At 38.3% G+C, this 13,230-nt stretch overlaps 2 protein-coding genes across 3 annotated transcripts in view; one reads left to right on the forward strand and one right to left on the reverse strand.

Annotated features, from left to right (window-relative positions):
• The window catches only part of LOC146674054 (protein NLRC3-like), a 176,731-nt gene that overhangs the window by 33,632 nt on the left and 129,869 nt on the right, over window positions 1–13,230 (reverse strand). The gene's annotated exons all lie outside the window — the stretch shown is intronic.
• Window positions 2,941–6,654, forward strand: LOC146674056 (polymeric immunoglobulin receptor-like). The gene is made up of 5 exons (XM_085393636.1): window positions 2,941–3,035; window positions 3,114–3,446; window positions 4,505–4,825; window positions 5,356–5,543; window positions 6,504–6,654. Exons 1-5 carry the CDS (start codon window positions 2,996–2,998, stop codon window positions 6,588–6,590), a joined length of 969 nt encoding a protein of 322 aa, XP_085249762.1. The 5' UTR covers window positions 2,941–2,995; the 3' UTR covers window positions 6,591–6,654.

Here is a 13,230-nt window from a genome sequence, read left to right on the forward strand (position 1 = left end):
AAAAGCAAATATGAAAATATATGTTTGATAACAAATTCCCAGCGTAACATAGGAGTGAGTGACCACTACTATCAACACTTCATAAAACCTTTTTAACTACAAAGTAAATGTTCATCATAGTACTACATCTTATTTATTTTACCTTTTTTATTAATATGAACACTGGCATTGTTTCAGTAAAAATGACAGGGAAGAACATAGCACAAATAATTCCCTGTAGTACGATTTAAACATCTTCCCAGATTAGCAGATTGTGATAATTTAACATCTCAATTTCATTTTTCTATTCTCATCACATGTTTACAACCTTAAGAAAATTATTGCGGTTTACATACCTGTTTCCTGTTTACATTGTTGTTATAATCCAGGGCAGCAAGCATGGAGGCGTGGATCATCACATCGTATCCAAAATGTGTTCTCTTAGGGAGGTAGTTGATACCTGTAACAAATCTGAAATCAAGAATATCATTTATATCTGAACAATATAAGATTAGAGACTATATAAGTGAAATAAAGTAATGAAATAAAGTAAATCTTTGTTATATGATCCAGGTCTTTCAAAAGCCGCTTGTCTGTCACAATCTTCACAAGTGCAATGTGGGCTTCAGATCCTGGCTTTAACCAAAGTTTGCATCTCTGGACTGTGTCATCAAGGGGGTTATGGGCACATTGGTGATAATGTCTGTTCCCTTGCCATTCATGTCGGTTGGTTACATGGTCTATTACTGATATCCTTTTCTCCTTCAAAAGCAAAACATCCTCCTCACAAGTTTGTGTGCTCTAACACAGATGATTGATGATGGATGGAATCCAAGCTCCCAGACCTTCACAAACCTCTCTCTTAGATTCAGCTGCAGATTTTTGGACACTCCTTTAGCCAAATTCCAGGGATCAAATTGGTGAAGCTTTTTGAGATTGCTGACCCTCGTTTCTTTTAAAATTTTAGGATGTCTGTCAGTGGAAATGGTTGACACCTTCACTTTATTTTCCTCTATGGTTTTGAGAGGCTTTCACTCGCTTTTTGCAGACCCGTCGTCTCCTTATGTGAAAAATTCTTGTGACTGCATTTGGTTTTAGTGTTTGCTTATAACCAGATGCATCTGTGAGCTCTTTTACCAACTGTGGTCGACTAAATGCCTCGAACGTATCAGGGTTAAAATGGCGAGAGCACAGCTGTGTGTCTTTTGGGAGTTGTACTCAACCGCAAGCATCTTCCTATTGCTTTCTTCTTTTTTTTCTCATTAGGAAAGCTGTGCAGACTTACATCTGTTCCTTTGTTGCCCTTCGACTGAAAATTACAACCAAAAGCTGCACAATGTGGCATGATAGTTCCTCTCCTGCAACCGCAAGTTAGCTGAATGAAAGCGCCTATACTGCCAACAACCAATATATGTCATCCTCCCAGAATGCATTGAGTGCACAAAAACATGGCTGCTCCCACGGCCCCCAAATAGTTATATAATAAAACAACAAAGATTTAATGAATAACGGAAATATTGTAGTTATTCTCAAGTATGTTTTCATGTAGTGGAGATAATTTATAACATATTTTAGGCAACTTGTAGTATTAGTCGGGGTTCCTTTTAATGCTTCAGCGCACCATGACATTTTGAAGAATTTCATGGACTGCTCACTTACAGTTTTTAACCAGAAGCAACATCAGTTAAGTTGATGGCAACACTAAGATATTGTGATTAACAATAACATTCTGTGTGTGTGTGTGTGTGTGTGTGTGTGTGTGTGTGTGTGTGTGTGTGTGTGTGTGTGTGTGTGTGTGTGTGTGTGTGGTGGGGGGTTGGGGATAATAAGATTTAGATGTTAGCATTGTATCGTCATCATATTTGAGTATGTTTGTTCAAGGTTCATTGAGATTGACCACCTGTTAAGGAGCAGATACAGGCATGCACACATGCATGCACTAAAATAAAAAATATATTTCTTGTAAGATTTTTCTTCTGTATTTCCTCAGCACGTGCAGTGGTCTCGATACTGTGTGCATGGATGTTCACAGAGGTAGAAATACAGATACTTTGTTACTGTACTTCAGTACAAATTTCAGTTCATGTATGTACTTTACTTGAGTATTTTTTCTGACTACTTTTTTACTTTTACCCCCTAAATTTTTAAACAAATATCTGTAATTTCTACTTCTTACCTTATCAAAACAGACTTTTGCTTTAACACACTTGAGGGGAGTTATTTTTTCTTCACGTTAGATCAAACTCATTTTAACCTAAACACAAACACGTAAAAAGGAAATCCTGTTCCTGTAACTAGAGCAGGCCTCAAGTGCCAGTTTCCTGCAGGTTTTAGATACCACCCTGGGTTAACACACTTAATTCAAATGATGAGTTCAATACCAGGCTTCTGAAGAAGTCCAAAACAACTCTCAAGCCAAAGTGAGGGAGACAACAACTATTTATTTTTACCTTCAATGATATGTGTTCTATTGCTGGTCTTTGCCATGGCACCAACTTTGCCATTTATTTTCAATATTTAATATGAAATAATCTCAAAATGCAACAGCAAAAAAATGATGTTGATTTATAAATAAATATATAAATAAATATATTAATAGTAAATTAATTAATATTACTCTATTCTAATTCCTAAGAAATGAGTCAGCTTTGACATGTGGTGTTTTTTTGTGTGTGTTTTAGATAGCACAGTAGACAGGAGCGTGGGGGAGAGTGTGAGAGGAAATGACACACTGGAAATGTCATTTCCATTTTTTTTCTATCTCTTAAGCTCAGGATATCATGTGTTCCTCTCAGACATTGCCTGAGCTGGCATCAGGATTTAAAGGTCAAATTTGGTCTGAAACTCCTCATTAGAATGTGATGAATGTATCTTTGAAAAAGTTGAAGGAAGTGCTAAAAAGGAAACGACTCACTAAGTAACTTCTGTTTTCAGATGATAGACACAGACACAGTGAAGAGTCAGACGCTGTTCTTCTGAAGTTTAACAACTTTTCTGCATCAGGATCAAAGTCAGAATGAAAATCTTTCATTTTCTCTTCTTCTGCTTCTTGTCAGGTGAGAACTGATGATCTGATTTTGTCTTTAATGCTGCTTTTTAATTTTAAAAAAATTTCATCTGTTTTCATCTGACAGATGCAGCTGTGCTCGTCAAGGCAAAACACAATATTTGGTCTGCAGCTGAAGGAGTAAATGGCACACTTAACTGCAACTTAACTTTGTCCGGAAGCACAAAGTTCTGCTGTAAAGAAAAATGTGAGCGAGCAGAAGATATCCTCATCAAAACAGATGGAAGGACAGCTCAGAGTGGGAGATACAGCATTAAATATAGAGATGGAGCTTCAGGAAGAGGAATTGTGTTTTTGACCTTCACACACATGATCACGTCTGACTCAGGAATGTACAGGTGTGGTTTGGGAAGATCTGCTCCAGACGCATACTGTGACTTTGAGGTCAGAGTTTCAAATGGTGAGTTTTTACTAAAGGTGACTTAAATGAAAAAGTTCAAGTTCACGTTCAATTTTTTATTCATCACATACACAGTCATACAAGTACAACATGCAGTGAAATGCTTGTGTCCAAGAGAGGGAGGGGGACAAGCTGCAGATGTGGCTGTGCCAAAAAGAAAACAGTGAAAGTACTCACATCAGGGACAAGAGGAGAGAAAAAGAGCTCTACTCAAACTGGGTTTGAGTAGAGCTCTGGGTGGCTGTAGCTCAGGTGGTAGAGCAGGTAATCTACTGATCGGAAGGTTGGTGGTTCGATTCCCGGCTTCCCCTAGTCTGCATGCCAAATATCCTTGGGCAAGATACTAACCCGAAATTGCTCTCCGATGCATTCATCGGAGTATGAATGTGTGTGAATGTCAGTTGTGCTTGTGCGAATGGGTGAATGCACAAGTTGTGTAAAGCGCTTTGAGTGCTCAGAAGAGTGGAAAAGCGCTATATAAGAACCAGTCCATTTACCAAACTGGGCCCCTAACTTGGATACCAGTTTGAGGACAGTAAAAAACCCCCATCTCAGCACAGAAAAGCACATGAATATTCACATCTACACCATGTAAAACGATGTGACATGCAACGGGGGGAGGGTATGAGGTAAGGAATGATCTCGTGTAGACAGCGGGCATCTTGTCCTGCAGCCGTGCTGGACAGACCTGCCATCTGCATCGCGTGGGTAGCAAGCATTGTAGGCGTTTATATATATATATATATATATATATATATATATAAATGTATATATATAAATAAATTCATTGGGCATCTTTCTTTGCCTTTAGACAATACTTCTGATGGCAAAAGAATGAAACGGGACAGGCGAAAAAAAATTAAAATAAAATAAAAAGAAGTTAGTCACTTTTTTTGTTTTATGTGTGGATACCAGGCTCATCTTGTAGCTCTGAGTTCTGATAAACGCTTCAGAAAATAAGACAAATGAAAAAACATTCACACTCTCCCCTGTGTACTTCTAAGACCTCTAACTCTGCCCTTTAAGTTCATAGTAATGCATGTTCTTCTATTTCACAGATCTGGATAAAAACAATGGCTTTTATCACACAGAAATGAAGGGAGAAAACATCACATTAGTATGTTCCATTAATGCGTATGGACAGAGGACGTTCTTTTGTAAGAATGAGTGTAAGAATGAAGGGGACATCCTCATTGACACAACAAATAACAAATCTGTGAGTGGCAGATACAGCATTGAACACAGACCAGGATCCATGTATCCACTGTATGCGACCATCACACAGCTGACCAAGTCAGACACAGGATTGTACAGGTGTGGTTATGGAAACCCTCTGTCTCCTGATTCATACGAGAGTGAATATGTTCTTGTCAGTGATGGTAAGTTTCTGTTCAAAATAGTACAAACTTTTTGCATATTCCATGTGCCTTAAAATACTACTAATGATAAAAGTAGATCACTGCTTGGAAAGTAAAGTAAACACAATCAGAACAACAATAAATAAAATCATGAAACTTTTGGTGATTTTGAGGTGAGATTCTTGCTACTGCCTGAGATCATCTGATACACTGAGTGAAAGATCTATACCTTCCTAACATCAGAGGGTTTGACAAAGAAACAAACAAATGTCCATTTTTTTGTTGCTGTTCCCAGTTTAATGTTTAACAGCATTACCTTATCCATCAGCTGATTTAACAAAACTGCAACTGAACCTGACTATGTGGTCTATCTATTTCACTATGCACAAAATGCTGCATGTAGTGCTTCCTAAATGTTTGTATTAACCTGTATGATAACATGATTTAAATTAGGCTGCATTTGCCTTCATCATTGTTGATTCAATAACCATATGCTTTGTGTTTGTTGTTCACGGCTTCAAACCCACCTACTTCCACACTACAAACAACAGCAACAACACAGAGTGAAAGTGTCACTGCAGGAGTCACTACACATTGCCCTGACTCCTCCTGGCTTCTGGTTGTGCGTGCGTCCTTGGATGGTGTTTTGCTGATGGCTGTTTTCCTCACGCTCTTCTACATTAGTAAGACAAGGAGGAACTTTGGACTGAACACCAGAGAAAATGACACAAACATGGAGGTGAGTTTGTGTCACTTGTTTTCTGTCTGTTGTTGCAGGTTTCAGTGAGCGTTGTTGATTCATGCTGTCAGAGGGGACTTTCTCAGTGAAATGTACTGAAAAGAGGTGATGTTACCTGTTATTAAAGTTTCTTAAATTAAAGTTTCTTTAATAACACCATCTTCACCAGGCTCTTCAACAACAAGCACCACCATATATTATTGAACTTTTACAGCCCTATGCCCCTAGTAGGTCTCTGAGGTCGAGTAGTCAGGGCCTACTTGTCTTTCAGTATACGAGATTGAAAACTAGGGGTGATAGAGCTTTTGCTACTGTGGCCGCCAGACTGTGGAATTCCCTTCCTCAGGACTTACGATCCGCTGATTCATTGATTACTTTTAAAGAACAGCTAAAAACACATCTTTTTAAAATTGCTTTTTGTTAACTTTGTTTGTATTTTGTCTTTTAATCTGTTATATTTTGTAAAGCGCTTTGGGTGCCTAGAAAAAGCGCTATATAAATCCAATCCATTATAAAGCACTTTGTGATCTCTATCTAGAAATGTGCTATATAAATAAAAATTTACTTACTTTCTTACCAGCAGAGGGAAGTGAAAACAAAGCGAACAATTGTTATACCAGACAGAAACCTGTTACATAATTATTTAGGTAGAAAACCATACAACATATTTTACTGTCCCTTCTGAGGTTATTCCACAACATCAACATTTCAGGGTGTCATATCTAAAAGTGTGAAAGCACCTTTAGGCCTGTTTCCTTACACTGCAGTACATGTATGCTGCTCTGAAACTTCTTATAATTTTTATATTGTAACATCTGTTTTTGTTTGTTTATTACTCTGGGGGAAAAAACTCTGTGTTTCTTAGTTTTAAACTTCAAAGTGCATAAAACTGTGATGTTACATGAGGTTATTTAAAATCTGTTGTGCATCTCAGGTTTATTGTTGGTGTTTTATTTTCAGTTATCTGTTGGGTATGAGAACTTTGATCCAACCTCCAAACACAAAGAGTCTAAAAGAAGCAGGACCAAACCCACTCTTCATTGTTAAAGACCAAAATCTAAAAAGTAAAAATTAATTTTGGCCATCTACTCTCTGCGGTTATCTCCTCTTCCACACCTGTTTTTTGTTGATATTTTTGGACATATTTCTGAGATTTCACTAAAAGCTCTGGATACGAGGATCACCTCCTATATCATTTGCTTCACTATGCTTTAATGTGTTCCTGTTATATAAATGCTTATATGTATTGGCATAGTTATTTGCAGAGGTGGGAAGTAACAAAGTACATATACTTCATTATTGTACTTAAGTACAATTTTCAGGTATCTGTATTTTACTTAAGTAGTTTCTTTTCTTTTTACTTTTACTCCTTACATTTTTAAACAAATATCTGTACTTTCTACTTCTTACATTTTCAAAATAGACTAGTTACTTTAGGCTTAATGCATTTGAGGGGAGTTATTATTTAATTAATGAGCGCCTTTAAACATCCAACTTAAATAAGAGGGTCTCACGAGTTCAACTGGGACTTAAACCAGCAACCTTTGTGTTATTGCTCCGAGTTGTGCACTAACCCTCTAAAGTTAACTATTAAATATTTTAATCAATTGACATCTTCAGTTTTTACACAGCCTGCTGTATTCGGCTCATATGGACCAGCAACCAAAAAAAAAATCTAACCTGAATTGAATTTAAAATTAATACGTTAATAATTCTGTTTTGCAGTGTTAGTCAGTCAGTGACTGGCTGCTCCCGGATGGGATTAGAACGACGTCACCTTATCCCATAGTCCAGCCATTGATGCCATTCACATTCGTATATACGCAGCTAATCAACATCGTTGACAGCCTATGACAGCGTCCTTATGTGCCGACACCGGTGTTTTAGCTAGCAAAGCGGCGTGGCTGATGTGGAGCCACGTTAATGACAACGTGTACAACCACTGGAGATGTGAGCAGGACAGACGGAACAATTGAGGGAAAAAGTGTGGACTTTATGCCAGTTTTTAAATTGTTTAAATTGTGTTGATAGGCGTAAAACCAGAGTTATGATAAAAATATCTGCAGTGTTTGGTTTTCTTCCTGAATACTATTATTCTGAATATGTTGTTTATATTTACTGCGGGAAGAAACGGGAAAAACAGCGTTTTATAAGGAAAACGCTCGAAAGCCTGTGAGCAAAAACAAAACCAAAAAACTCACCCTTTCCTATTGGTGGAAAAAAGTACCATGTCGAAACGGTGGGAAGTTTTAGGAGTGACGGCGGTGTTTTGAGATGTGAGAGATTTGAGACGTTTAGCGCAAATCTCGTGTAGTCAGTGTGTAGTGTAGTTTTGTTGTGTGTGTCAGAACAATGAGGCGACTGCTGAATGTTACAGGAGTGATACATCTCCTGCAGGTATCAGGCTGTTGTTCTCCTTTATGGTGGACAGAAATTATTTTTTGGAGTGGCACAAATAATTTGTGTGGCATCAAATTTGATGCAGAACAGCTGATTGTTCTGTAAACAGTTTGAAATGTTTATTTAAAAAAACACCTTGGCTGCATTAAAAAAATAAATAGCTGCAAAAAACTTTGTTGTTTGCCAAACTGGGATACTTTTTTGAAGAAGTAACTATATAATTAATTGCTCAACATTGGTCATTATATGCTGTATTTTGCAGACAGGACTCTCTTCCAGACCACAGACTCATACTAATAATACAAGTCAGAGCTTTATAAAAAATTTAAAAAAAAAAGAAAGAAAACAAAGAAAGTTGTGTTTTCAAAATTGGAGTTCAAGTTATTTTTACTTCCATTAGGGATAACATACATACTGTTGGGGTTTTCTCTGTATCTATTATTGTAGGATCTACTGTACAATATAAAGCACCTTGAGGCGACTGTTGTTGTGATTTGGCGCTATATAAATAAAATTGAATTGAACTGAATTGAATCTAAATCCCACAGAAAATTTGTGGACAGCATTGAAAAGGCAAATGCAAGCAAGAAGGCCTACAAACCTGACCCACTTACATCACTTCTGTCAAGAGGAGTGGGCCAAGATTCCAGCAAACTATTGTAGAAAGCTTGTTGAAGGATACCTGAAATTTTTGGCCCAAGTGAAACCGTTTCAGGGCAATTCTATCAAATACTAAGGAAGTGTATGTATACTTTTTTTTGATGAAAGTATTACAAAAAACAAAAACAATTTTCCCTCTCTTTATTCTGACATTTCACAAATACAAAAATTATATTCTCGGATTTGATGTTTGATAGTAAAGATTAAAATGTGTTTGCGTTTTTAGTGTATGTAAATAAGTGGTTTCAATTGTATGTGATGAGAGGAGAAACTGACAGAATGAAAGTCGGAACGAGTCATTGTGCTTGTCGCCTTTTCTCCTTATATACCGTATAGACAATTTATAATGTAATGTTTCATACCTGCAGCATAACACACCCTATCCTATAAATAAACTTGTTGTATAAATGTTTACTAAGACATTTAAAAAAACATCTTGCCGTCTGTTTATTTATTTGTTTCCTTTAATTCTCTGTACACAATGTTGAGTTTATCCAGATATAAACAGTTTTATTTCAGTTGTTTTTACATAAACAGTGCAACACAGTAACGGACAAATGGTCCTTTTTTATTTATTTAAAAGAAACAGCTGTTTTTAAATTCGGCTGTAGAATATTTAAACTGACAAAGGTTTAAAATTAATTACACGCATAAATACAAGTGAGAATTAAACACACCTTATACGCTGACAACAAACACTCTTTGGTTTTAGTTTAATATGCAAGTTGACAAGAAAAAAATCCCACTGTTTTTATCTTGGTTTTTTTTCCCCCTTCACCTTCCCTTTTCTGTTACAATTCAAGATTATGTTTTTCACACAGAATAAAAACCAAATCTGAGGTTTTAAAACGGTTTCTGAATAGTTGAGAAAACACAGACTGGAGTTCATCCATAATTCAGACTGTTTTTACTTAATATGAAGTGAAGAGAGATGTATCCAAAGCTTCAGGTTACAACCTCCATAAACTGCACTTGTGTCAGTAGTATTACAAGCTAGTTAACTGTAGTGAAATTATACTTAAATATATTATCATATTATCGTATTAGTAGAAACTGATAAAACATAAAATAGCTATCATAGCCAATGACAAATAAATAAAACGTTTTTTTTTTTCAGTAGAATCAGTGTCATCCACCAACTTTGGACTGGAAACCAAACTAATATAAGTACAATGTATAATACAGAATATCTGATATGTGGACACACTGTACAGTTTATACCTGATCATACCTGATACTTATTTAACTTTCACAATATTTAAGTGAGAAGAAGTGTGAATCACAAATGTGACAATATTTCTTTGCACAGTAAGTTCATTATTCTGAGTCAGCAGAGAGGTGGATACTGGAGGCTTGGGCCCACTCTCGTGCAGGCTGTCAACTGTGGCAAGGATCCCACAGGCAAGGGTCGGTGCATTGGTGGTTCTTGATGTCCAGGGCTGGGCGCTCAGGTATGTACCAGCTCACTCCCGGTGGCTACTTGGCGGGGCCTGGCGCCTGTTGCTCGGTCAGGCCTCCTCCGGGGTGCGGGGGGCCCTCGGGCCTCCGGCCTCTGGGCCTGCGGCTCGGTTCACTCTGGCACAGCTGGCTGCCAGCAGAGCTGGCGGGCATGCCGGTGCAGCCCCCTCTAGCTTCTGCTCGGTGGCTACTGGGTGACGCCTCATCTGGGGATCCTCAGCCCTTCCCATGAGGGTGGCACGGATGCCCCTCCGCTGGTCCTCCTTGGGCTCTCGCACTCTGGGGCCTCTGGATGTCTGGGGCCTGGATCTCCTCCATGCCTGCTTCACGCCCTGGGGGACGGGGCTATGGCTCGCTACATCCTCTTGCAGACCATTACATGTGGAAACCATTTGAATACAAGCGCGCTGATCCACACAGGTATGCACACGGATGTTCACTGCTCGTAGACTTAAATTACACCTTTCTTGGCTGCTACTTCAAAGCACATTGTGCGCTGTCTGTCCTGCGTGCTGCACAACAACATTGAATATTTAGTATTTACTGCTGTTTACACTTAGCTAGATTAATGCGATGGTGTTACATCCCCCAGGAGGATGTCTCTTCTCCCTATTAACCCTTTGTTTTGTCCAGGCTCCACCTCCTCTGTCCTGATTGGATGCTGTGCAGAGTCCGGCTGATTGGTAATCAGCAGAGCACTATTTAAGGCCTGTGGAGCTGTGCTTCTGGGCCCTCCGGCCATTTTGGTTGCCATACTTGTGCAGGCTTGCATGCCTTTGTATTTTGTGTGAGCATTATTGTTTCATGTTCAGACTGCTTGTAGGGGAGAGCTGCCTTTTGTTTTGACACCCTGTTTTCTCCTGTTTATGTGTTGTTAGGTAGGTTATGGTTATAGGTTGTATATTTTGTTTCTTTGGAGTTAGGTAAGTTTCTTTTATTTCTACGTCAGGGATGTTTTGTTTGTTATGTTGGCCTTGGCTCTCCCTGACGTTACACCTCGGTCTGAACCCCATCACCAGTATTAAATAAACCTTTTAAATTTACCATCTTGGCTCCTCCTTCTCTATCCACATTTATGTTCGTCCCTTCAACCCCCTAGACTAGCCAGGGGGACGTAACAGATGGTGATGTGTTTAGTATGTTGCTTTGTTTTTTTTTGCTTGTTTTCTATTCTTTCTCTCTCAACAGGTGATCCAGGAGATTTTTTTTCTCCCCCCCTTTCTCACTGTCCCTCTCCCCTTCTGTTTTTCTTTTCCTTCCTCTTTCTCTCTCCCTTTCCTATCCCTCACTCATGTCTGTCCCGTCTGTAACATCTGAAAATAAAATATAATAAATAATAAAAACAAAGGTCGATCAAATGGACCAATACGGCAATGCCACGATGATCCATTTGGCAAAATAAATCCATTGGGTATCCTTGTTGTACTACTACTACTAGTATTTTCACCATTTACAACAGCACCATTAAGTGTAAAATGAAGAGTGTGTGAAACTGTGTGATGTATCCCAGACCGCCAAGTCTCCCAGCCTCCTGCCCTGAAACAATCAACCTTACAAAACTCATATACAATATTTTTCGGTCTATATGGTACACTTAAAAACCTTGAATTTTCTCAAAAATCAACAGTGCACCTTATGTCTGAATTCTGGTTGTGCTTAATGACCTCGAACCAATTTTATGTGGTACACGTCGCTCAAAAATCCGTCAAAAATGTTTTAGTACGACTTTTGTAAGCTTTGAAGCAGCATTGCTTGATGGACTACCCTTACAGTTACCGTAGTCAGGAGCCTCGCAGAGTAATACGTACTGTGCTTCAACATAATACAACCAGATTGTATGTATGGTTGTATGTAAGGACCCCAAAATGGCACCTGTTAAGAGACATGTTTAAGAAGTTGATTTCAAACTGAAGGCTGTCAGTCACGCAGGAGAACATGGGAATAGAGCAGCGGCGAAATCTGTCTGTCTGTGTTATTATGCTCAGTGTCTTTTACGCTACGTTCACACTGCAGATCTTAATGCTCAATTCTGATTTTTTGATCAAATCTGATTTTTTTGTCTGCTTGTTCACACTATAAATAAAATGTAGTGTGACGCGCTGTTTAGACCCGGAGCAAACAGTATTGTTTGACTGATGGTCGTTAATATACAGACTTGTGTCGGACTTTACGTTTCCCAATTTTGCTTTAAGTTATTTTGTTATTTACATATGGCCTAATAATGATCCTTGTTGCTGTTTTAGAGGAGCGGTGCTTCAAAGGATAGTTGCAGATTTCTGTCAGAATCTGCAGATTATACAGTACAAATAAAATGTTCACTTTTCTCCAACGTTGTCTTCCCAACAGTTTCACTGGATGTCCAGGAAGCGTTCACAATGTCTTCTCCGGCGCTGATAATTGGCGTCTGTCTTGTGTCAGTGACGTAAAAGATGGATTTAATGCTACTTGACCGTACAAACAGCAGTCGCTTTCTAAAACATCAGATACGTATCGGATTCAGCACCACATACGAAAGTGACCCAGATTGGATTTGAAAATATTGGATTTGTGCCGTTCACACTGTCATACCATGATCGGATATGGGTCACATAGGGTCAAAAAAGTCAGATTTGATGCGCTTTTGCGTACAGTGTGAACATAGCCTATGTATACATTTTGACAGCACAATTGTGAGCTTTTTGTTATAAACAAAAACAATTTTGTTCTAACTTATTTATGGAGCATTATTATTTTATAAATGCTGCTGTATGTTAATAAAAATGCCTGTGTGACATCTTGGACACAGCTTTGACTAAGAACTCTCTTTTTGTTTTTACTTTATGGCTTAAAAAATATTGAGATATTTATCGTACATCGCATTCCATTAAAAGAATATCGAGATATGAATTTTTGGGTCCAGCCCTAGTACATGATGGTATGATGCAACAACAGAGTGAGGAAAACACAGGGCTTAAATACACACGGGAGTAAAGAAGGAATCAGACACAGGAGGAGAGGACAGCTGGGTGAAATTTTTTCTTCAAGGCTAGAGCAACAATTTAACGGTTGGTCACTGTTAGTCCATTTTTTAGTACATTCTGATAACAGCAAGTTCACTGGATATACAGACTTCCCAAGCTGTCGAAATGGCCTGTATGTCACATTAATCAAGAGTATATAAGCCAAAAAA

This window comes from Rhamphochromis longiceps, linkage group LG3, assembly GCF_057381845.1.
Source record: "Rhamphochromis longiceps isolate RC_006_pf linkage group LG3, R_longiceps_female_GT1.1, whole genome shotgun sequence".
NCBI classification, from domain to species: Eukaryota; Metazoa; Chordata; class Actinopteri; order Cichliformes; family Cichlidae; genus Rhamphochromis; species Rhamphochromis longiceps.